The 24,541-nt window shown below is 40.3% G+C and overlaps 1 protein-coding gene across 2 annotated transcripts in view; it reads right to left on the reverse strand.

Moving 5' to 3' along the window:
• Positions 1-519: 519 nt before the first annotated feature.
• TTC3 (tetratricopeptide repeat domain 3) overlaps positions 520-24,541 on the reverse strand; it is a 65,122-nt gene continuing 41,100 nt past the window's right edge. For both annotated transcript variants that reach the window (XM_031064063.1, XM_031064062.1), the window contains 25 exons: positions 22,670-22,792; positions 22,433-22,534; positions 21,988-22,080; positions 21,552-21,616; positions 20,829-20,965; positions 18,482-18,793; positions 17,143-17,406; positions 16,883-16,929; positions 15,721-15,777; positions 14,634-14,710; positions 14,367-14,522; positions 13,345-14,185; positions 12,059-12,124; positions 11,031-11,180; positions 9,675-9,814; positions 8,896-8,964; positions 8,488-8,584; positions 7,404-7,504; positions 6,330-6,423; positions 5,610-5,708; positions 3,699-4,093; positions 3,111-3,222; positions 2,805-3,017; positions 2,513-2,602; positions 520-1,604 (listed from right to left, as the gene is read on the reverse strand). In XM_031064063.1, the coding sequence (XP_030919923.1) occupies positions 1,494-1,604; positions 2,513-2,602; positions 2,805-3,017; positions 3,111-3,222; positions 3,699-4,093; positions 5,610-5,708; positions 6,330-6,423; positions 7,404-7,504; positions 8,488-8,584; positions 8,896-8,964; positions 9,675-9,814; positions 11,031-11,180; positions 12,059-12,124; positions 13,345-14,185; positions 14,367-14,522; positions 14,634-14,710; positions 15,721-15,777; positions 16,883-16,929; positions 17,143-17,406; positions 18,482-18,793; positions 20,829-20,965; positions 21,552-21,616; positions 21,988-22,080; positions 22,433-22,534; positions 22,670-22,792 (4,011 nt within the window). In that variant the 3' untranslated portion in view covers positions 520-1,493. The remainder of the gene's footprint in view (positions 1,605-2,512; positions 2,603-2,804; positions 3,018-3,110; positions 3,223-3,698; positions 4,094-5,609; positions 5,709-6,329; positions 6,424-7,403; positions 7,505-8,487; positions 8,585-8,895; positions 8,965-9,674; positions 9,815-11,030; positions 11,181-12,058; positions 12,125-13,344; positions 14,186-14,366; positions 14,523-14,633; positions 14,711-15,720; positions 15,778-16,882; positions 16,930-17,142; positions 17,407-18,481; positions 18,794-20,828; positions 20,966-21,551; positions 21,617-21,987; positions 22,081-22,432; positions 22,535-22,669; positions 22,793-24,541) is intronic.

The following is a 24,541-nucleotide window of genomic DNA, read 5'->3' on the forward strand; positions in this document are numbered from 1 at the left end:
GTTTTTTTTCCTTTTGTAGTTTAGTTAATAATTTTTTTTCTAAGGTAGAGGCCTGCTTTGCTTATTTCCTGGTCACATCTCACAGCAAACACCAGGGAAGTATATTTTCATGGGGCACTGGCATTGTGCCAGTGTCAAACCATGACAATTATGGACATGGGAAGTGTAAAGATCAGCACCTAAAAAGGCAGAATTAACTAAGAAAAATAATTTCCTTTGGTTTGTCCAGCAGGAGAATGTAATCCCAGATTGGGCCCTGGTGTTTCAGGAAGAAAAAGCTGAAATTTTCATTTCGGTGTCTGGTAAGGAGAAGGGAAATGCTATTTACTGAAACTTAGCACTTCTCCCTGAGACCAGGGATGGTACAGGGGGATTTGGGGAAGAGCTGCAGTCCCCCAAAAATATGGGAAGCTGAAAAGGATTCCAGTGCTGGAATTTTTAGGCCTTAATTCTACAGCAGAGCAGTTACTCCCCCCTAACTCAGAGTGAGCAGAAATACTACACAGAAACAACGTGTTTGGCTGCAGAAGTAATTTTATTTTTTATTCAAGTGGTAATTAATACACTGATTAATGAGAGAGGAGTTCGAAACTTCAGCTGGAGGAGGTCAAGCAGTGTGGGGAACAAGTGATCCCTGGAATTAGCCAAGGGCTGCTAATCCATGTGATGCTGCCTGGATTCAGACAACAGAATATTTGGGTTTTAATTTCAAGATTCTCAGGCTCTGGTCCTCACCTTTTGGCTGTTTGGGACAAATTTTTGTCTGTGTTAAAAGTTCCCTGGCCACTTCAGACTCATAAAACAGTGGGAAAAAATTCCCTGAGCTGTTGGAATTCTGCCCTTCCTGCTACTGGTGACTATTCCTGCACAAAATACAGAGGCAGTGTGGCTTAAAAATCCTTTTAAAAAATCCTTCCCATTTAAACAGATCAGCTCTTTAACAAGGAGGGAAATTCAAATTTCAACCTTATTTTGAGATAAAAAAAAATTGATCCAAATGAAGAATTTAAAATTCTTGCTTCAAAATGTGACTAAAAGTCATTATTTAAACCATTTGAATTCTCAGCTGTGGATTTGTGAGGAGAGAGGAGCTGCAAAGACCACACCAGGCTTGAATCCTGGATTATTTATGCCAGAGGAGGGGAATGTTTTGATTTCCAATTCTGTTGGGTCCATCCTTTGGGTCACCTACTTGTCTGATATTGGAATAAATCTGAGGGAAAAGCCCCCTCTTCACAGGAATTATGCACTGGTGAAAGAATTTGGTACTTGCAGTGTCCCTTAGCCAAAAATCCCCCAGTGTTGTGTGCTGCCAGCCCTGACCTGCACAGCTTCAGGCAGGAACCAGGAGAAATCCTGGATCGTGGAGTGAAATCCCAAAGCTGTTCCCATGGCCAGTGATCCCAGGGTTCTGGCCTGTCCCCCAGCACTGCTGCAGCTCCTTTACAGCCTGAATTCTGCAGTGAGGGAGGAAAAGCAGGAGGGCGGCAGGCTCAGCTGGGCTTGTTCCAGGCAGGAAGCTCAGGGAAGTCCTCGGGCAGCAGAGCGTGCCCACGGCAGATGGGGCAGGTGCTGGAATGCTGCTTGAGCCACGTCCGGATGCACTGCGGGCACAGGGACAGGGGCAGGCTCACTGGGGGAACAGGAGTCCAGCTGGAGGCTGGAAATTTTTAGCACCAATGGGGAAGCTCTTCAATGAGTTCTACACCCCCAGATTGCAGTGGTGTGGTGTGACAGTGGTCACAAGGGGTTTTGGGGTGAAGGAAGAGACAAGATCCTTGACTCCATTACAGAAGGCTTGATTTACTATTTTATGATATATACATATACTATACTAAAAAAGAAAAAGAGAGTTCCAGAAGCTGCTAAGCTAAGCTAAGAAAAGTAAAGAATGATAACAAACGAGCTGGCCTTGACAGGCTGCGAGAGCCAGCTCTGCTGTGACTGGTCACTGAACCAAAACATCCACACCAGACCAATCACGGGTCACGCTGTTGCATTCCACAGCAGCAGATAATTATTGTTTACCTTTTGTTTCTGGGGCCTCAGCTTCCCAGAAGGAAAAAATCCTAAAGAAAGGATTTTAGTGAAAAGGATGTCTGTGACAGTGTGGAACTGTTCTCCTGCTCTGATCAGATTTATTAAATCAGCATTAAAACAAAAAAGGTAAAAGGGGAAATATGGAATTACTCCAACACAATCCTGGCTTTTTTACTTCACGGACTTCCAGTAGCAGGGGGCAAATACAGAGTTTTCAGGGATAAACCATTCCCTGAGTGTGCTGCCAGCAATCCCAACCTATTTCATTCTCTGAAGCAGCATCAGAAATCCACTCTGATGAATCATTTCACTTTAAAAACACCTAAAGCTTTCTGACAGGCTGCCTGTGGGTCAAGTCTGGGGGGCAAAGGCTGGAAAAGGGAATTGTGCCCTGTTGTTTAGGCACTGAAGGGTAAGGGGAGGGAATGGGGTTGTTTTTGAGGTGGAGATGGGGAACAGGAGCAGAACTCACCTCTCTGTGGAAGTGATGGCCACACTCGAGCTCACAGCAGTCTCTGCTCAGCTCGTCGTGGCAGATGGCACAGGGATCCTCACTGCAGGCCTGGCCAGGAGAGCAACACTCAGATACTTCAAAATCAGCAATTAACCAGCACATTCTACTCAATTAACAAGGTCACTAACTTTAACCAAGTCTATTGAAGCTTTTGTACACAAAATAAACGAGGCAATGATTTTTTTTCCAGGATTATTTTGCGTCTTGTACAAAGCACATGGCAACAACTCCACTGAAACGGCAAACTTACAGCACTGTCCTTCCTCCATCTGGCTTTGGGCGTAGCTCCAGCATTGCCCCAGGGCTGCAGGTGTGGCTGGGAGGGGTTTTTACTGCCGGAGGTTTTAGGGGCGGGTGCTGCCCGGGGAGAGGCGGGGCCGATTCCATCCACGGGCGCTTCCCTGGCCCGGGCTGGGGGAGCAGAGCCCGGGCAGGGCAGGGCTCTGCCTGCTGGAGGTGCTGCCTGCACAGGAGCAGAAAGGAGCTGTGTTCCTGGGGCTGTGCTGCTCCATTTCCCGCGGGAAAGGAGGAAGAGGAGCAGCTGCAGCCCCAGTACCTCGAGCTGCTGGTTCAGGATGAGCTCCGTGGCCCTGCTGAGGATTTCATCGGGGCTCAGGTTGGTCCCATTTCTCCTCTGCACCTCCCTGATGGAGGCCATGAGGTCTGAGCTGCAGGGACAGGAGAGGCAGGGTCAGGGCTGGCCCTGCAGAGCACTGCAGGCTCCCTGCCTGATCCCAGCAGGATCAAAGACAGCAGCTTCCCCAGAACTGCTCCCAGGGACTCTCAGTATCCAGGATGAAACCCTGAACAATCCCAGAATTATGGAATGGGATGGGTTGGGAGAGAACTGAAAGCTCATCCCATCCCATCCCACCCCTGCCATGGCAGGGCCACCTCCCAGTGTCCAGCCTGGCCTTGGGCACTGCCAGGGATCCAGGGATGGAATTCCATCCCAGCCCTGCCCACCCTGCCAGGGAACAATTCCTCATTGCCCAGATCCCATCCAGCCCTGCCCTCTGGCAGTTTAAACCATTCCCCCTTGTCCTGTCCCTGCATCCCTTGTCAGCAGAACAAATTCAATTCTTCCTGCCCTTCATCCCTGGCTGTTCAGCCCTTGTTTCACAGCACTCCTTCCACCCAGTACCTGCTGCAGTTTGGGAATATACTCTGGAGCTGGGCTAAAATATTTTCAATTTTTTTTGGAAGCTTTTTGTTGGTTGGAATTCCAGAAGGCCTCAGTTGCAGAGCTGAGGGATCCTGGTGGGTCTGGTTGGGCTGGACATGCTGGGAGTTACTTCCAGAAGTGCCTGATGGGCAGGAGGGTGAGATTTTAGTGGAATGTGATCCCTGTGGAGCTTTGGGATGTGCTTTCCCAGGTGCAGAAGAAGCCTCGGAGGCGGGAGGTGCTGCCTTGGCTCCGGGCTGGGCTGCAGCTTTTCCATCAGAGCTGGAAAATGCAGGGAGGGCACTGGGATGTGCAGGTGCTGAGCAATAGGTGACAATGGCAGGGTCACACACGGGAGGTCTGCCTGGCATTGCCTAGGAAACAAACACATTTCACAGGAAACAGGGATTAAAACAAACTCAGCATTTGCAGTGGGAATCGTGCCACGTTTGGTTGTGCCCAGGAGCTCAAAGGTGACATCAGCTTATCTCAAAAACTCCCTGACATCAGGGCACTTGTTTGACCTCATGGTTATTTCTCTTCTAAAAGGTCACTCTGGTGTTACTGCAGAAAAGAATAAATAAATTCCAAATGCAGAACAAGAGGCACAAAAGTTGCTCTTTCCCACTAAATTGGTGGTGATTAAGTTGTCTCCATATTCTCTGTCAATAAATAAAAGAACAGACCTAAAAATAAGTGAGGAATTATGCAGGAGAGCAGGAGTGGAACTTGCAGAAGCCCAGAAAAAGTGAAATAACCATCTCAAAGATTAGACCAGAGCCTTGAATCTAAATTACACCCAGACCAAAAAAAAAAAAAGAAAATCACAAACCAAGATTTTCCACAGAGAAAAAAAAAGAAGCTTAAAAAAGAACCAATTAGAGGGGTTCAGAAGAAACTGCTTTGGTTTGAGGAAAGCATTGGTGGAGCTGTTGGGCCATGAGAAAATGTCTGTGGACAGAATTTCTGGGGCTGTTCTCATTCCAGATGCATTCCCAGACATGGCTCAGCTCCTGCTGCTCCTGCCACACCTGGCTGGGAGCTGAGCTGGGTGTTTGCAGTCAGTGGCACACAGAGCTGCAGGAATTCCTCTGGGAAAGCTTCCCCATGGAAAGGGAGCTCAGGGGCTGCCCAGGGAGCTTTGCAGTGCCCATCCCTGCAGGTGTGCCCTGGAGGTGGCACTGAGTGCTCTGGGCTGGGGACAAGGTGCCCATGGGGCACAGCTGGCACTCCATGGGCTGGCAGGGCTGTGCCAGCACCAGGGATTTGGGAATTCTGCACAATGGGGCTGATCCCAAGGATTTTGGGGCTGTTCAAGCTGGAGAAGGCTCCAGAGAGCCTCTTCCAGTGCCTAAAGAAGCTCCAGGAGAGCTGGAGACAGACTGGGGACAAGGGATGGAGGGACAGGACACAGGGAATGGCTTGGAGCTGAGGGAGGGCAGGGTTGGAGGGGATTTTGGGCAGGAATTGTTCCCTGGCAGGGTGGGCAGGGGCTGGGATGGAATTCCATCCCTGGATCCCTGGCAGTGCCCAGGGCCAGGTTGGACACTGGGGCTGGAGCAGCCTGGGACAGTGGGAGGTGTCAGGGTTGGCACTGGGTGATTTTTAAGGTCCCTTCCAACCCAAACCATCCTGGAATTCCAGGATTTTGCTCCTACAGGAACCCTACAGTGACCAAACCCACCAGTGAGTCATTTCCAGCTATGAACAGCTTGAGCCTCTCCAGGAGCTGGGCATGTGCTGCCCCCTGACCCTGCCCAGCTCCATCCCCTGCTCCTCTGCAGCGTCCCCAGGCTGCAGGGACAGCCCCGGGCGTCCCATCCCAGCTCCCCTGGAGCCCACCAAGGGAATGCCAGGGCCTGGAGCTGCTGGGGGAGGTGGGATACTCACAACAAACCCCTGGGGCCAAGGAAAATCCACAATTTCCACTTTCCTGAGGCAGTTCCGGGCCCCTTTCTTCACCAGCTCAATCTTCTCTTCATACTCAGCCTGCAGAAGGAAAGGCAACCATCAATCAGCCCTCCACAGCAGCACCAGCCTGAGCTCCTTCCTCACCAAAAACCACATTTTACACTGAGCTTCAACCTGGGTTTTATTAATTTTGTTTTGGTTTGGTTTTTTTGGTTTTTTTTTAAGAAGCTCCATGGATTTCGAAAGGTCACCAACAAAAATCACACACTTGTTAATGTGGTGTAGTGGTTTGGAATAGGAGCAAATCTAGGGAAGTGATGCAAAAATCTAAAAATTAAATTAAAATTAAATGAAACTAAAATTAAATTTAAATTTTTAAATTAAAATTCAATTAAATTTTAAAATTTAATTAAATCTCAAAATTTGTAAAATTTCAAATTAACAAACCAAAACCACTACACGTGGGGACCCAATTTTGAAGCAAGTGTATAAAGGGCAGATTTTTGCCTTAAAAAAAAAATTAATATATCCACTAGAAATTATCAGCCTGGGCTCCAAACTGCCTCTTTCTTTTGTAATTAAAAAAATTCCCCTCAGTGTTTGGAGGACAAGCTACTGGTGTGTTCAAAACCAAAGTTATTTTATGCTTTCATTTCCTAAGTTCAACTGAGAAGCTGATGGAGAGAAATGAAGTTTTACCTCGACTTCTTCCAGTTGTTTCTTGACATTTGAAATAAATATTTCCCAGGAATCAATCTGGGACTTCAACACAGGAGCTGCTGAAGCTGAGCTGCTGGAATATTGAGGATTCACACTTAAACTCCAACATTGCCATTCTTTTTGAGACCAGTTCCTCCCTCAACAATTAATCCCAGTTCAAGTTTTCAAGGGATTTCAGGTTAAAATCAGTTACACTGCAGCCCTTTTCTAGGGATACTGGAATATTCTAGGAATAACTGGAATTATTATTATTAGTATTATTATTATTATCCAGATAATCTGATTTTCCCAGCTCAGAAAGACACAAGGATAAGGATGAGACTCAATTTTCAGCTGAATTTTGTTTGGGGCAATATTATTGACCCCCAACTCTGTGCCCTTTTATACTACTACTATTATTATTATTATATTTAATATAAATACTATATATTCAATATAACTACATAAAATAAAAACTATAGTTGATATAATTATAGAATAGAAAAGAAATATATATAGTAAATAATTAACAATCCCAGTTTAAGTTTCCAAGGGATTTCAGGTTAAAATCACACTGCAGAACTTTTCCAGGGATACTGGGCAGGAATAACTGGAATTTTCATTATTATTACTAATATTATTACATGATGATGATGATGATGATTATTATTATTATTATATTTCATATAAATACTATATATTCAATATAACTACATAAAATAAAAACTATAGTAGATATAATTACAGATTCTAGGAATAACTGGAATTATTATTATTAGTATTATTATTATTATCCAGATAATCTGATTTTCCCAGCTCAGAAAGACACAAGGATAAGGATGAGACTCAATTTTCAGCTGAATTTTGTTTGGGACAATATTATTGACCCCCAACTCTGTGCACTTTTATATTATTATTATTATTACTATAATACTTCATATAAATACTATATATTCCATATAACTACAGAAAATAAAAACTATAGTTGATATAATTATAGAATATAAAAAAATTATGATGTTGTAAATAAGGAACAAGCAGGAGCAGGGGGTTCCTGCTGGGAACTCCCAGTACCTGCCCAGTGCCTTCAGCACCCTGACATTTCCTTCTGCCTTGGCAATGGTCCCTCTGAGCTTCCAGGCTTCAGTTTCCTTCCAGGTCTGGAGCACTGAGACCTGGGACAAAAAAGAAGAAAAATAAACAAAACAAAACAAAGAAACAAGCAAAACCCCCTCCCCAAAACTCCACAAAAAACCTCACCAAAAAAACCCCACAAAAAACCCACAAAAAAACCCCAAAAACACAAAAAATCCCCCCAAAACAGAAAAAAAAAACCCCAAACCCCTCTAAAAACAAAAAAAAATCCACAAAAAACCCCAAAACCCCCAAACAACAAAACAGAAAAAACTCAATAAAAATACCAAAAAAAAAAACCCACCAAAAAACCCCAAAAACACAAAAAATCCCCCCAAAACAGAAAAAAAAAACCCCAAACCCCTCTAAAAACAAAAAAAAATCCACAAAAAACCCCAAAACCCCCAAACAACAAAACAGAAAAAACTCAATAAAAATACCAAAAAAAAAAACCCACCAAAAAACCCCAAAAACACAAAAAATCCCCCCAAAACAGAAAAAAAAAACCCCAAACCCCTCTAAAAACAAAAAAAAATCCACAAAAAACCCCAAAACCCCCAAACAACAAAACAGAAAAAACTCAATAAAAATACCAAAAAAAAAAACCCACCAAAAAACCCCAAAAACACAAAAAATCCCCCCAAAACAGAAAAAAAAAACCCCAAACCCCTCTAAAAACAAAAAAAAATCCACAAAAAACCCCAAAACCCCCAAACAACAAAACAGAAAAAACTCAATAAAAATACCAAAAAAAAAAAACACCAAAACAAAGTTAAAAAAAAACAAACAAGGAAAAAAGGGATAAAACCTTAAAGCAGGTTTTAATAAGAACTGAAACAGGAGTTTGAGGATACAAAGTGCACACACACTGTTCCTGCAGTGAGGAATTTTCAAGAGGGATTTCCCTCCCTGGCATTTCCAATATTTAATTCACATCTTTGGTATCATTTCCCCACTTCAATCAGCAGAAGCCCAGCTGTAAAAAAAGGTTTTTAAGGGTTTTTGGGTTTTTTTTTTTTTGTACCTCTGCTTTAACAGCTCTTTTCTCACACTCCTGGCTGTCATCTTGACTCTTTTTTATCAGCTCTTCCAATTTGCCTTTCTCATTAGCAAATTTATTACTGTGAAAGGAAATGAAATATTTGAGTAACATTCAGAGCAGAGCAGTATTTAAAATTTATGCTATTTTAGGGTTTTTTTACAGCTACTCAGGGTCATGTAATCAAGGGAAATGTATGAGAGTAGGATTTTATTTATTCATGGCAAGTAAAAGCAAACTTAGAGTAAGAAATTTGGGTTAAAGTGCTGATTTTCCCCTAAATCTTTACCCAGAGGGAGGCAGAAAAATGTAAATATTGCTGGAAGGGACAGAAAATAGAGAAATAAATAAATACAGGGAAGTAAATATTGCTGGAAGGGACATGAGTTTTACCTGGTCTCCAGAAATGTATTTAAACTTGCATTATATTGCTTTTGCTTCTCATCAATGGCCTTCAAATACCTGGAGGAATGAAACATTTATTGAGTTTATTGTGGACAAGGTTTATTGGCAAATATGGGACATGCTCCTCTAGAACCACAGGGCAATCTGTAGGGTTTAGATCCTGTTCAGTCCCTGAATTCCCAGCCCTGGGAGTGTCCAAGGCCAGGCTGGAGCAACCTGGGACAGTGGGAGGAGTGGAAATAAATGGTCTTTAAGGTCTATCCCAAGCCAAACTATTCTAAATTCTATTCTAAATACATTTAAATGGATTCTCTTCTAAATACATTTAAATTTCTTGCTAATAAAGCAGTGATTAAGATAAAACCAGGCTGATGATTTTTCAGGAGAGATTTGGCCCAAACTATTTAAGATAAAACAAAGATAAAACATTAAAGTAAGATAAAACTATTAAAGATAAAACAAAGGCATTCAAGGACCAAAGTCTGGGCTCTGTAAACTGAGAGAGGACATTAAAATACAGAAGGAACTGTCAAATCTGATTAGGAGAATTATTGCCAAATCAGCTTCATCAGTTATCTAAAAGCTGATTTAGATTGTTTACCTGTAATTTGGCAAAGAAATTCAAAATAAATGGCCATGTCCATATTCCAGCCTAATACTGGCAGAAAATGCCTGGCTGGTTTCACAGCCAAGGATTCCATTTCCTTAAAGAGTTCTGAAGTTTAGACTGTCAGAACGAGGGGGTGTAAATCTATTTACAGCTGTACCTCTCGTTGGTGTCCGAGTGTTTTTTAGCTGTGCCCTTCAGTGCTTTTAAATTCTCTCGGTTTTCTTTCTTCTCCTGCTGCCATTTCTTCATTTGTGCTTCTGAGTCTTGGTGGAACCAATCCAGCTCATTCTGGGACACCTGAAGGCAGAAAAGAAAACTTCATTTCTGAAAATTGTGGCTTATTCAGATAAAAGTTGGAGCAGACTGAGGGTATTTGACTCTTACTTACAACACTCCAATAGTAACTCAACCAAAACCAACAATAACTATTAATATTACATTACCAATAAATATAAATAAACAAGATATATTTTAAAAAAACCCCATTTAAGGGTTTTAAGCAGTACTTAACATCCTTTAGGCAAAAAAAAATATAACAATATATCAATAATAAAAATATCAATAATAAACAATATAGCAATATAACCTTAGTAAAACAGTTCATATTATAAGTATAGAAAAGACAAAACCAAACATCATTGTGATTTCTCACACATTTTAACCAAATAATTCACATTTACTAACACCCATAAGTACTCTCCCAAGAATTAAAAGAACTACCTTGTATCTACAGAATAAATTATAGCCAAACAATTCAAATTTACTAACACCCACAAGGACTCTCCCAAGAATTAAAAGATTAATTAAAATTAATTAATTAATTTTATATCTACAAAATAAATTCCTTATTACTGTGAAAAATCCCAAATCAGGGATCAGTCAGGGAATGCTGGAATGGCTGGGGTGGGGAGGACAAAAACATATCAACAATAAACAATATAACACACCTCAGTAAAACAGTTCATACTGCAAGTATACAAAACACAAAAATATCACTGTGATTTCCCACACATTTTGGCCAAATAATTCAAATTTACTAACACCCATAAGTACTCTCCCAAGAATTAGAAGAACTACCTCATATCTACAAAATAAATGCATAATTACTGTGAAAAATCCCAAATCAGGGATCAGTCAGGGAATGCTGGAATGGCTGGGGTGGGGAGGACAAAAACATATCAACAATAGATATAAACATATCAACAATAAATGTAACACACCTTGGTAAAACAGTTCGTATTCCAACTACACAAAGCACAAAAACATCACTGTGATTTCTCACACATTCTAGCCAAATAATTCAAATTTACTAACACCCATAAGCATTCTGCCAAGAATTAGAAGAACTACCTTGTATCTACAGAATAAATTAATAATTACTGTTACAAATCCCAAATCAGGGATCAGGCAGGGAATGCGGGAATGGCTGGGAAGGGGAGGACACCTCCCTCCCCCCCAGGCCTTGGACACTCCAGGGATCCCACAACCTCTGATCCATGGGGAAAAGCTTTACCTCAGTCTCTTCAATACTTTTTTTCAGCAGCTCCTCCAAAGCAGCAATCTCCTCCAAGCTCCTGCTCTGTGACTGCTTGAATTTCTCCTCTGCTTCTCTGAGTTGTTCCTGCAGCACCTGGTGCTCCTTTTCCACACGGAGAATATCTCCCTGGAAATGAATCAGTTACAAAGACCAGTCTGATTGATGCCTGCTCCCAGTTCAAAGGTCACATTTTCTCACCTTTATCTCCTGCTACAGACATCAACCTGCCATTAACAGCACTCTGAATGCTCTCCAGGCCCAAATGGAATACTCAAATCCAGGTTTTGAGGGAGCAAACACCTCAAACATTCAACATCTGTACAGCTTAAAATAAAACTGTCCCTGTCACATTTTCTGGAAAAATCCCTTGGCCAGGATTTCTTCTCCTGGGAAGTTGAGAAGCCTCAGAGAGAAATGAAAACAATAATTATCTGATTGCTTCTCCTGTGTTTTGCTGCTTTGGAATGTGGTCTGGAGATTGTTTACCAGCTGGTCGTGTTTGATTGGTTTCATGTGAATTGTTTTTAATTAATGACCAATCACAGCCAGCTGTGTTGGATGCTGAGGAGTCAGTCATGAGTTTTTCATTATCATTCTTTGTAACCTTCTGTCTGATCCTTCTCCTTATTTTGTACAGTTTAGTATAGTAATATAATATAATATAATATAATATAATATAATATAATATAATATAATATAACAGCCTTCTGAGAAGATGGAGTCAGATTCTCAATTCCTCCTTTGTCCTGGGGACCCCTCACAAACTCAACATAAAACAATCAGAACAAATATCAAATATCACAGCAAAGCTCAAAAATCATTTCCTTGTGAGGCTGGGTGATGTTTCCAACAACATCACAGAACACAAAACCAGCCAAACCCCCCAAATACAAAATATCTGTAAAACCTGTTTTTTTTTTCAGAGTACTATTCAGACTATTCAGTTTTTGGGCATTCCTTTAACCTCCCTCATGAGAAACGGACACCAGGGTGCAGGAACTTACTTGTTGATTTTCAAATGGATGGAAAGGCAAAGTATTGGTTTCCCTATTAGCAACTTCCTGATTTACCTAGAACACAAAGAAAATTAGAATTTGATTAAAAATCTTCTTGGTTCATAGACGATCTGCTCCGGTTTGGAGTTTTTATACCTCACTGAGGGTTTTATAAATCCAATCTAATCCAGGCCTATAAATGTTGTAGGAAAACATTGTGGAGCTGTTTCTGAAAGGGATTTTTTATTTTCTTTCTCTGATTTCATTGACCACGAGCAACTGCAGGGAGTTCTGTGGGTCTTTAAACATGCTCTAAATGTCTGAAAAGTGAAGATTTGCAGGAAGTGTCTCACCCTCCTAGGGAGTGAGGTCCCCTCTGAGCCTCCTCCACAAATCCAAATCCTCAAATGTTGTGGAAGTGAAAATAAATCCCTGAACTCATCACAAAAGGAAAAAAATAACAACACAGAATGACATTGCTTCATCTCTAAAGCGAAGCTGAAACTTTTGTGCAGCTGTTCCCTGTGTGATACCCAGGGAAAAAAAGAGCAGCAAAAACTTCAGGAACAATGAAATTCAGTGAGCAGCTCTGAAGAATTACAAATGAAAAGTGAGTAATCACAGAAACGGAAAGGTCTCAGGATCATGGAATGGTTTGGGTTGGAAGGGACCCCAAAACTCATCCAGTGCCACCCCTGCCATGTGGAAATGTTTAATTTTAGTTCATTAACTGGGCCTGGAATCTGTAAGTCTGGGATGAAAACACAACAGTGAGACAGCTCTGCACCAGGGATACAACATGGATTCTTAGTAGGAATCTCCTAGGGAGAGAAAGGAGATGCAAACCTCAATTAGGCCTGGAAGGGACATAAAATCATCCCTGGCAGGGACACCTCCCACTGTCCCAGGCTGCTCCAGCCCCAGTGTCCAACCTGGCCTTGGGCACTGCCAGAGATCCAGGGGCAGCCACAGCTGCTCTGGGAATTCCAGCCCAGCCCTGCCCACCCTGCCAGGGAGAAAAGTTTTCCTACTATCTGTTCTAAACTTGTAATTTTCCAGTTGGAAGCCATTTCCCTGTGTGCTGTCCCTGCATCCCCTGGAAATTGTCTCTCTCCAGCTTTCCTGGGGCTCCTGCAGGCCCTGCAAGGCCACCCTGAGCTCAGGCCAAAGCTTCTCCTGTGCAGGTGAACAATGCCAGCTGTGCCAGCCTTTCCTGCCAGCAGAGCTGCTCCATCCTCTGCTCATCCTATAAAATGTCGGCTATAAAGTCTCTGCAGCACTGCTCCCTTCCTTACCTGCACAGCCACCATCCTTGTGTGGGGATTGCTCTTCATCCCGGCTTTATTTTTCTTTCCTTTTTCCTTTTCAACACATTTACCACCCTCAGCTTCATCTGAACCATTTGGAAAAGCAGAATCCTTTTTATCCAAGTTCTCCAAGCGGCCCCAAGGGCCTTTGCACTCCTGGATTTCAGCTGGCACAAAAGCCTCAGGGCTGCCTTTCCCAGCTGGAACTGCTGAGCGCAGATTTCCCTGAGGAGCTGCAGGATCAGCGTAAATAAACCCAGCCTGTGCCAGGGGCAAGATTCCATATTGATAACCCCAGGAGCTCTGAGGTAAAAACACAGCCGGGCCCGCAGGCTCAAAACCTTTCAGTAAAACACCCGAAAATGGAGCCTGGTTTTCCATGGAATAAATATTTTCATTTTCCAGAGGATTGCCAGGAGTGCAGGGAGCAGGGAAGGAGCAGGGGAAATATTGTTGGGCGTGATAATCTGGTAAATCAGGAGCTGCTGCCAAAGGGACATCCACAGGGTATGAGAGAGGCTTGAACTCCTGGGCGTAGGGATTCAAGGGCAGCTTGCTGTGGGAAGGATTCCCCTGGAATTCCCCAGGTGGATTTTCATTTTTATGCCCATTTCTGCTTGGATTTCCTTCAAAAAGGACCGAGTGCTTCCTCAGGCCTATCAGATTATCCACCATGATGAACCGAAGGGATTTCCGCAGGAAGGGCTCCAGGCCGCCCTCATCTTCCACCACCTTCCGAGTCTCCTCAGGGAAATTCTCATACTCCCCAATCAGCAATTTATTATTAATTTCCAGAGGGCCATGTGCTTCCAAGATTTGAGAGAAATAACTTAAAAAAAAAACCAACCAGAATTATTATAATTAATTAAAGTTTTCTCATCCATTCCTTTAATCCATTTAATCCATTCCTTCATAGACACGCCACCCCCACCAGGATTCCAATTAACCCCAAAAATTATTAAAATTAATGAAGTAAAATTAAACCCCCAAATACAGAAATTTATACTCACTCATATAAATTCTCAGAGATTGGATCTGGATTATCATTATTATTCATTTGATAATCTTTACTATTTGCAATATTATAGCGAGCTTCGAATTCCTCCAGTTGCTCCTGGAGATATTCTGGGATTACAAAGGGATTTTCATTTGGAAAATCTTTGTACCTTAAAAATCAGAAAAAAAAAACAATGAAGTTAACCCAGCCTTGGTGTTTTTAAGGGATTCTTCTCCTGCAGTTTGGAGTTTGGGCAATAAAAGCAGAATCAAATACTCACAAATTATTTTCTTCTATAAATATCTTCTCGTCTTCTCGTGGTGCTGTACTAACTCCACTGGATAATACTAAAATAGACTAATTAAAAACAGATTTCTTTTAGTTTTTACCTCACAAAGACTCACGTAAAATAATCCACTGCAAAGACCAGGAGTAACTTATTTACACTGAATTTTGATCTTTAAATTCATTGTATTCATTATGAACTGCAAAATTTCCAGGTAAAATTATCAGTGCTAAGACACAGCTTAATTAATTCTTAATTAAAGTTATTAATTCCTTATTCAGAATTTATTTGGGAAAAAGAAATTGGGATATTCAGCCCCAAATCCTTCTTTTTTTACCAATTTCATCAAAATTTAATTAAACTTTCTTTTAAATTTGAGGCTGTAACAAATTTACCAAAAGCAGGAATTATCCCTAATTCCACATGTGACTGGTTATTATTCTGTCTATACCATTACAGACATTTTAGTTGTCTTTATTTTTATTATCTAATAATTTAGAAATACACAAATAAATGCACCTAAGTCAGAAAAATAAATCCTGAGAAAAAAAATCTGAAGTTTACTCTTGAAATTCTAGAAAAATGATAAAGAGGTGAGGGCATGAGGTTTTCAATAAAGCAAAATCCTCCAAAAGGCAGCAGAAAATTCAGGCAGAATAATATTCCAATAAAATCTATCAAATAATGAATTATTAATAACATTCCTGAGCACGAAATGGAATTTTTGAACCAAATTCCCATCTTCCCACATGAAAAATTAAAATCACAACAATAACTCAGAATTAAGCCAGTGGAAGGTGCCTCCAGTCAGAGCCAAAGTGAGTCATAAATAAATTTAAAAATTGTTTTTATACTGAAAAAATTTTTAAAAATGGTATAATTTAAATATTAACTGCTCAATTTTACTTCAAGAAAAACTACTTGAGTAAGGAGTCTCCTCAAGATATTTACAAAAACAGCTCCCATCCACCTGAATGCCAGAAATTCTAAAAAAATCTCAATTTTTTAGGTGGGTTTTTAGCAGTAAATAAATGGTACCTGCTTGGTAAAAGCTGCTTTAGCAGCTTCCAAAGTTACTGACCTTTGAATCTTTCAAATTCTTCTTCCTGTTTTTGTTTTTAACTTTGATTTCATTATTCTGAAACAGAAAATAAAATGAAGGCACAGGATTGGCAAATGTTGCTTCAGTTTTCCAAGAAAGACAAAGATGAAGGAACTGAAATTTGAATTATTCTTTGACAGGATTGGGATTACACAAGAACAGAATAATTACAGGTTGTTTTAACACTGAAATCAAAGTGGTTTTCTTGTGCTGGCTTTCATTTCATTCTTGGATTTTCCCAATTCATGAAATGAAAAAGCAAAAAAAAAATCTGCATTTTATTTATGTATACATTTAAAAATCTGAATTTTATTTATGTGTACATTTAAAATTCTGCATGTAATTAATGAGTAAATTTTAAAAAATCTGCATTTCATTAAGATGTACATTAAAAATTCTGCATTTGATTAACGTGTACATTTAAAATTCTTCATTTTATTAATGTACACTTGAAAATTCTGTGTTTTGTTAATATGTACATTAAAAAGTCTGCATTTAATTAATGTGCACATTAAAAACTCTGAATTTTATTAATGTGTGCATTAAAAACTGCATTTTATTAATCTGTACATTTAAAATTCTTCATTTTATTAACGTGCAAATTAAAAATTCTGCATTTTATTAATGTGCACATTAAAAATTCTGCATTTTATTTATATGTACATTAATGAACTCTAAAGCTTTATTTTGAATTAAAGGTAAATCCTGGATTTGTAAAGGTAAATTTAAAAAATTCTGTATTTTATTAATGTGCACATTAAACATTCTGAATTTCTTAATATGTACATTAATTAACTCTGAATCAAAAATAAATCCTGGATTTGTAAAGGTAAATTTAACTGCAGACAAGAACTTCAAATGAGGGTGCCTCAAACACAGAATTACCTGAAATCCAAAATCTATTTCTGCCAATTGGGATGGATTTTAATGATGATACCAATCAAAAAATTATTCAGAATGAGGCATACTTGAAAAATTATTATTAAATAAGTCAAATATAAAATAATTTAAGAAAAGGGAGCTAAAAGAACAGATTAAATCTCCAATAAGTCTGAAGGATCAGGCTGCAAAATATTTCCTTTTCTTTAATAGCAAAAAGTTCTTTGTGAGCTGAGGATAAACAGAAATAAAATTCACTTACTGATAAATTCTCATTTCCCTGCTTCTTTAATATAATAGTTGGATCATCTGTGGAAAGGATAAAAGTCATGGTGATTGATGGAAATAACAATATTTTAATGAATTTACAATTTAACTGTGAAATCACAGGAATTACTGCTCTAATCCTTCACCCAACACCACCAGAGCAGCTCCAAAACTGCAGCTGCAGAACTTTAATGCTAAAAATGCACAATAAAAATGAATTTTTACTGGAAACGTTTGATCCCTTTGCCTACTCACCCATTTTATCAAAGAATTCATCTAAAGCTTGATGGAGCTCTGGGAAATGTTCTCTGTTTTCTTCTAAAAGCCATATAAAACAACGGGATTTCTCTAGGGGAGGGGTGAGGAAATAATCACAAATTTCTTGCTTTTCACCATCAGCTGCCACAAAACCAAATTTACTGCCATATTTCTGGTTCCACCGTGGGGCTAAAATAGAAAGGTCAAGCTCTTGCAGAATTTGGCCATATTGAAGGAGAAAGTTTTTTGTAGCTGTCAGACCTGAAAAAGATGGAAAAAAATCCCAATATTTCATTCCAGCTTTAAATTGTTAATGCTTAAAATCTGATCTTCCTCTTCAAAGGGTGAGAGTTTGGTCAAGAAATTCAACGTACAGACGGTGTGAGAGCTTTTGTCTCCTGGAAATGCAAACAAAAAATGAGCAATGGGGTTGATATAAATTCCACTCTCACCAATTATTATTTGTATAATAATAACTAGATTTGGATCTATTCTGTGGATGGATTGGATTGGATTGGAATGGAATGGAATGGAATAGAATAGAATAGAATAGAATAGAATAGAATAGAATAGAATAGAATAGAATAGAAGTCTAAGAATTCTGTCAATTCTTGGAAGGATATGGATGTGATAAAGCAAAATGAGCAACCCTAAACCCCAAAATTCCAATTTTGTTCCATTGTAAAGCCAACAGGAAACTGCAGAGCACCAACATAAAATTATTTCCAAGTTTAATGGCAAAACCCCATTATTTACTGTCCAAAATGAGATTATTGCTGCAAATATCAGCATTTAAGCCCATTCTGGAATCTTAAGACCATTTAAAATTGTTGAATTTTCTCTGCCGAGCTCCTGGCCCACCTAGGTTTTGCTCCCCTCTGGAAATCAGGGAAAGGACCAAGAGGAGAAGTTTTTCTTTGCAGTTTCAAATGAGGAAAAAGGAGAATTTTCTGTGCTCTCAGAACCCACCCAGGTGATCCAGGTGCTGCAGCCACTTGTGCACTTTGGGATCCACCTCTCCGAGCTGGAGAATTATAAACCCAACAGGAAACTGCAGAGCACCAACACGAAATTATTTCCAAGTTTAATGGCAAAACCCCAGCATTATTTACTCTCCAAAACCAGATTATTTCTACAAACATCAGCATTTAAACCCATTCTGGAATTTTAAGACCGTTTAAAAATTGTTGAATTTTCTCTCCAAATCACCACAGAGCTCCTGAGCCACCCAGGTTGTGTTCCCTTCTGGAAATCAGGGAAAGGACCAAGAGGAGAAGTTTTTCTTTGCAGTTTCAAATGAGGAAAAAGGAGAATTTTCTGTGCTCTCAGAACCCACCCAGGTGATCCAGGTGCTGCAGCCACTTGTGCACTTTGGGATCCACCTCTCCGAGCTGGCTCAGCACGTGCAGGAAGCCCCTGCTCTGCACCCGGCTTTTCTCCTGGATCAAGGAGCTCAGGAGCTGCTCCAGCACCTCCTGGGGAGTGCTAATTTGGCAATAAGAGCCGAAATCCTCCTCTCTGATCACTCCCCAGGCCAGTAATTCCTTTAATAATTGGGCAGGGTCAGGGACAGAAGCTTTGATCTGCTCGGAATTGCGCCGGATGTGCTGCAGGATTTGGTCCCCAGCGTATAAATCCTGGCCAGAATCTGGAAAAGTCAAAATATTCCAATGAAAAAAAAGCACAAAACCAGCAAGATTTCATGTCCTTACCACAATTCCAACTTAAAAAGCAACTTTTAAAAGCTCAAAAACCTTTGAAAAACCTCAAAAACCAACTTAAAAAGCAGATCATTTGGGTTAAGTGGTGTTTGTAATTGTTTTACACTGAGAATTACAGGATTTAAAGAATTCTTTTTTCCCATACATTCTGAGAATTAGGAATTTGATCCAATTTGATTTGATTTCAATTTTTGTTTAAAGAAACAAACTCCTTGCCCAGGTTTAAGGATGAGGTCACGGCGACCTGCAGTGGCTCCAAGGATCACAACTGAAGATGAGCCAGAGAAAAGGAGAGAGCAAAGATTTAAAACAAAACAAACAGGAAATAAATGAAGTTATAATAATAATAATAAATGATTTTACAAATCCACAGGGAAGCCAAAATCTCCCAAATTTTCAGGATTTGCCATTGAACAGGGAACAGGCACCCAGAGAACACCAAGCATGGGATTGAAAAAAATACACCCAGAGTATTTAACAGGGAAATTACAAATTCATTATATTCCAAGTTGATAATACTGACCAAAAAATAAATTCTCCAACATCCCCCCTTCTCCTTTGCCCTGAGAAGCTGCAGGGGAAGTTCCCAGCTCTGGAATGTGGAGCAGCCAACATCCAGCAAGGAAAAGCTGAAGCTTGAAATGCCTACAAAGGCACAGACTGAAATATTTTTATTTTCCCCAATCATCTGGAATGTACGTTTCGAGATCACTCTGTCTTTATCTGAGATATTTTTTTCTCTAACAGGGTCCCCAGGTGCTTTTCCTGAAATCCCTTTTCAATGGGTTCACTCAGAACTGGAGCTTTTCCCCTCTCCAGGCTGATTCTGCAGGAACCAGCCAAGGAAAAACTGAGGTTTTCTACAAGGAATGAAACCACACAGGAATGAAACCACACAGTTGTCACTGTGATATTTTCTGAAAAACACCTTCACTGGGATTTTTCTCCTGAGAAGCCTCAGAAAAGAAATGTAAACAATAATTATCTGATTGCTTGGAATGTGGTTTGGGGATCATTTACCAACAGGTGCATCTTTGATTGGTTCCATGTGAATTGTTTTTAATTAATGACCAATCCCAGTCCAGCTGTGTCAGGGCTCTGATCAGTCAGGAGTTTTTATTATTCATTCTTGTCTAGCCTTCTGATGTCTCCTTTGTCTTTCTTTAGTATAGTTTTAGTATATAATTTTCATATAATATAATATGATATGATATGATATAATATGATATGCTATGATATGATATAATATAATATAATATAATATAATATAATATAATATAATATAATATAATATAATATAATATAATATAATATAATATAATATAATATAATATAATATAATATAATATAATATAATATAATATAATATAATATAATATAATATAATATAATATAATATAATATAATATAGTATAATTATAGTACAATGTAATGTAATGTAATGTAATGTAATGTAATGTAATGTAATGTAATATAATATAATATAATATAATATAATATAATATAATATAACATAACATAACATAACATAACATATGAGCCTTCTGAGAACTTAGAGTCAGGTTCTCATCTCTCACCTCGTCCTGGGACCCTCAACAGCCCAGCAATTAACAACCACACACAGGAACATCCCCCAGCAATAAAACCAGAAGTGAAATAAAATTTGTCTGAAGTAAAAATGCCGATTTTTCACAGGGGGGTGATGCTCACTATGAGGATTCTGCTGTGACTGAGCTGGGGATGCTCAGAATGCTGATCCCACTGCTTTGTGCTAACTCAGAATCCCAGGAAATCTGAGGCTGGAAAAGCCCTCCAGGATCATCAACCCCAACTCTGATCCCACCTTGTCCCAGCCCAGAGCTCCTTCCTTGGACACCCCAGGCACGGGGACCCCAAACCTCCCACTCCAACTCTCACCCTTCCCATGGAGGAACCAGCCCCCAAATCCCCATTTTCACCCACCCCTGTGCTGGCTGAACTGGCACTGCTCGTTTCCCTCCTGCTTTTCCTCAGCTTTTTTCCTGGCAGAATTCCTGGCCTCTTCTCGCGCTCGTTTTCGCCGCTGTTTCTTTTCTTGCTTCTTTTTTATCTTCCTAAGACTGCAAAAAGCAATGCAGCAGCCAGCCAAAGGTTAATTGAGGTGCAAATAGCACACTGGGAAGTACCAATGGAATCAAAGTGGTCTTCATTTAGGAGCAGAGACCACAAAACTTCATAAAGATATTGATTTCCTCAAGTTGTAACAACTTTTACTCCCATTAAAGATGTCTAAATTAGGATTGGCTTCAATACTCTTAATTTACCACTCAGCAATTTCAACCAAATATTAACCTTTTATTAATTTCCTTTTTAAAAATCTGTTTTGTTTGTCCTCTCAGCTTGATTCCTCATTATTTAAAGGTTACTTGACCAAAAAATTGCCAACTCAGTTATGTCAAATGTCTGGGTATCAGTAACCACAACAGCAACATAAAATGCATTTATATTTACACCTTCTAAACATTCACACAGAATAAATTCTGTGCAGCAATTTAAATGCTTTTACCATTGGATTATAATGGATTTTACCTTTTTTTTTTCGTTTATCAGGCAGAGGGAAGGGATAACTTTGCAAAACATTTGTAAAAAGGCATGAAAATCCCTCCTGCTCTACTCTCAAATCGATCCAAACAGGACAAATCTTACCTTGAACATTTCTGTTTTATACAGGCCCTTGGTGGTTCCTTGAGTTTTGGGATTTTTTGTTCAAACTACCAAAACAAGGGATAGGACAGGAATTAAATTTGAGTTATGGCACAACAAATCCCACAATCATTTCTGCTTCTCTCAGGTCAATATTGCCCTGGGGAGAATTCACAATCTGGGGAGAATTCTCAATTTTCCTGTGCCTTTGGGGAGTTATTCGTGAAGGATTATTGAATTCCTTGAATTCCATTCCCATCCATGACAATCTGACCCACACCAAGGCAATTCCTGCTCCACTAGGACAGGAAATTTAAATTCCTAAATAATCCTCACATTCTGTTAAGGCAGAACAATTGGTTTTTTGCAGTTATTCTCATTTTTACTTTACCCCCCTTAATATTCTAATTAATTTCATATAAAACATGACCATACTTACTTCACATTTTACCAGCCTAGAAGAACTGAATATAACTATTTTTGAAATAAGGCCTTTACAATCAGGAGTAAAACACATTTCCTTAAGGAAATCCTGCAGGAGAAAAGGACACACACAACAAAGGCATTTAAATCCACACATCATTTACACCCCTGCACAAATTAATTCCTCAGTTTGGGGTGAGCAAAGCAATCAAAGAAAACACAATCCCAAACTCTTCCTCGGATGGGCTGAAAATCAAAAATCATGGAAAATCCGTGGCATCTTTTATTCTTTTACTCCCTCCTCCAACTTCACACCCAAAAGTCAACTTCCACAATAATTTTAGGAGTTCCCAGATTTCCCTTCATTTTATCCTGGCTGCTGAATTTTGTGGAATTCCCTGACATATTTCAATGCTATGGTCTTAAAAAAATTTAGAATTCCAGTGTGGCAGAGGCCTCACCTTATCGTTTTTATCACTGTAGCTTGCTGTTTTCAGCTTTTTCCAGCAGCTGATGTGGAATTCCACTCTGCACTGCTGACAGCAAATAACACGTATAAAACCCTAAAAATGGCAAAAATGGAACATTTTTAAATGAAACCACAACAAAAAACAGTGTTTAGCTTCCCAGATCATACAAAAAGGGGCAGAAAATACATCAAGTTTTACTTCTCAAACCTTTCTCAACTGAAAATTTACCTTAAAGTCTGGGTCTGTAAAATATATTTGGATTTTGGAGTAGCCATGGCACTGCTGATATCGACAAACAGCATCTGGCTCTGGAGGGAATTTACATTCCTCAATATAATTCCTTAAAGCCATCTGGAAAACACAGGATTATCAGAGTTAAAGCGCACAGAACCAGGAAAAGATTCAGCTTCTACTCACAAACTCCTGGAGACAGCAGTGAAACACATCCCTCTAGGCAGAGCAGTGACTAATCCCAAAAAATAAAAACTCTTTTCTAGTGAAAGCCAGGCAGGATTGGCCTTTTATGGCCAAAATATTGAAGTGCTGGCAGCTGAGTGCTCACAGCCTCAAACGCCCAGAAAAATGCAGGTTTGTCCTGGGCCAGTGTCCCACATCCTGCCCCATTCCAAATGGTTTTGTCATGGTCCAAATGATTAAACATTATGGGGAAAAAATGGGGTTTTTCTGGTCATTTCTGAAGATGTTCAGCATTCCCAGAGTGCCTCACCTGGCACCTGGGCTAAGGACCAAGCTCGGAGCTGGCCCTGGGGAACCAGGGGGGTGTCCCAGGGTAATTTCTGAGGGAAGGACTTCATGTGAAATCAGGGCAGGGCTGGAAATGATGCCTCAGGTTGGAGCTTTCCTATGTTTCACATTCTGTGCTGCTTTAGTGTGTGGATCTGAGCTTCGTATTATGGGATGCTGAGCTCTGTGCACAGAGCAGGGAGACAAAACAATTCCTGCTCCAGCTGGGCACCAAGGACAAATGATCCAAATCTCAGCCCAGGAGCACAAACACCGTGGGCTGCAGAGAGAAAAACAAGCAGGGTGGGACTGCCTGGGCTAAAGCTGGAATGGGACAATGAACTGCAAGGTGCAAATGGAGCAGAACTGATCCCAGGGACAGACCCCGTGCCCGGCCGTGCATTTTGGGGCCATTTTGGTTCATCTTGGGTGCAGCCCTGGCTGGGCTCTGGTGCTGCCCAAGGTGCATCCATGGAGGAGATGCTTTGAATAAATCCCTGCTTTATTCTTTAGCTCTGTCCAGCCTCTGCTCTGGGGCAGCCTGCACAAGGCATCAGACTGAGCCCAGATTATAAACACACCAAGAACAGAGCCCTGATGGAGCCTGGCAGATATCTGCATTGTCCAGAGGTCCCTGACCATGGATGGATGTACCCAGATTGTCTCTGAGAAATCCTGAGGTTGGTTTTTGATAGCAAAAAGCCCAGAAATGGAGTTTCTACCACAAACTCTGCAGGTCTGGGGAGTTTGGCCAAGTGAGAAACCTTCCCAGTTCAGCTGTGTTGAAAACGCCTCTGTGCAGAGCAGCTCCCGGTGCCGGATTTTTCCAGTCAAACAGGGGATTTCACCACATAAATCCCAATGTTTTATCCAGGAACTATGTGCTCAAAGTCTCCTGGTTTGGTTTTAAATTATCAAATTCTTGGTTTTGCCAGCTCAGATTTTTAACTGGCTCTCGCCAGAATTCTGTTGTGTGCTCACACCTGAAAGTTTGGGAGCGTGCAAGGAAAAGAATCAAAAATTATCCCAAAATCACTGGGGCTGGAAAAGAGCTCCAAAATCCAACCTGGGACACGTCCCCACCTCGGCACTGAGTGCCACACCCAGGCCCTGCCTGGCCAACTCTGATAAATGATAAATAAAAAATGAGAAATGAAAATACAGTAAATGGAAAAAATTAAGAATAGAAAAATGATAAAAAATAATAAACAAAAAATGGTAAACAAAAAATGATGGAAAATGATAACTGGAAAATGGCTACACCTTGTGAGCTCAAACAAAGCTTGCTCTCCAAACCCACTGGCCTGTGGAAACTGCACAATTCCCACTGTGGAAAAAGGAGAACTGGAATTTCCC

Source organism: Geospiza fortis, unplaced genomic scaffold, assembly GCF_000277835.1.
Source record: "Geospiza fortis unplaced genomic scaffold, GeoFor_1.0 scaffold409, whole genome shotgun sequence".
Classification (NCBI taxonomy): domain Eukaryota; kingdom Metazoa; phylum Chordata; class Aves; order Passeriformes; family Thraupidae; genus Geospiza; species Geospiza fortis.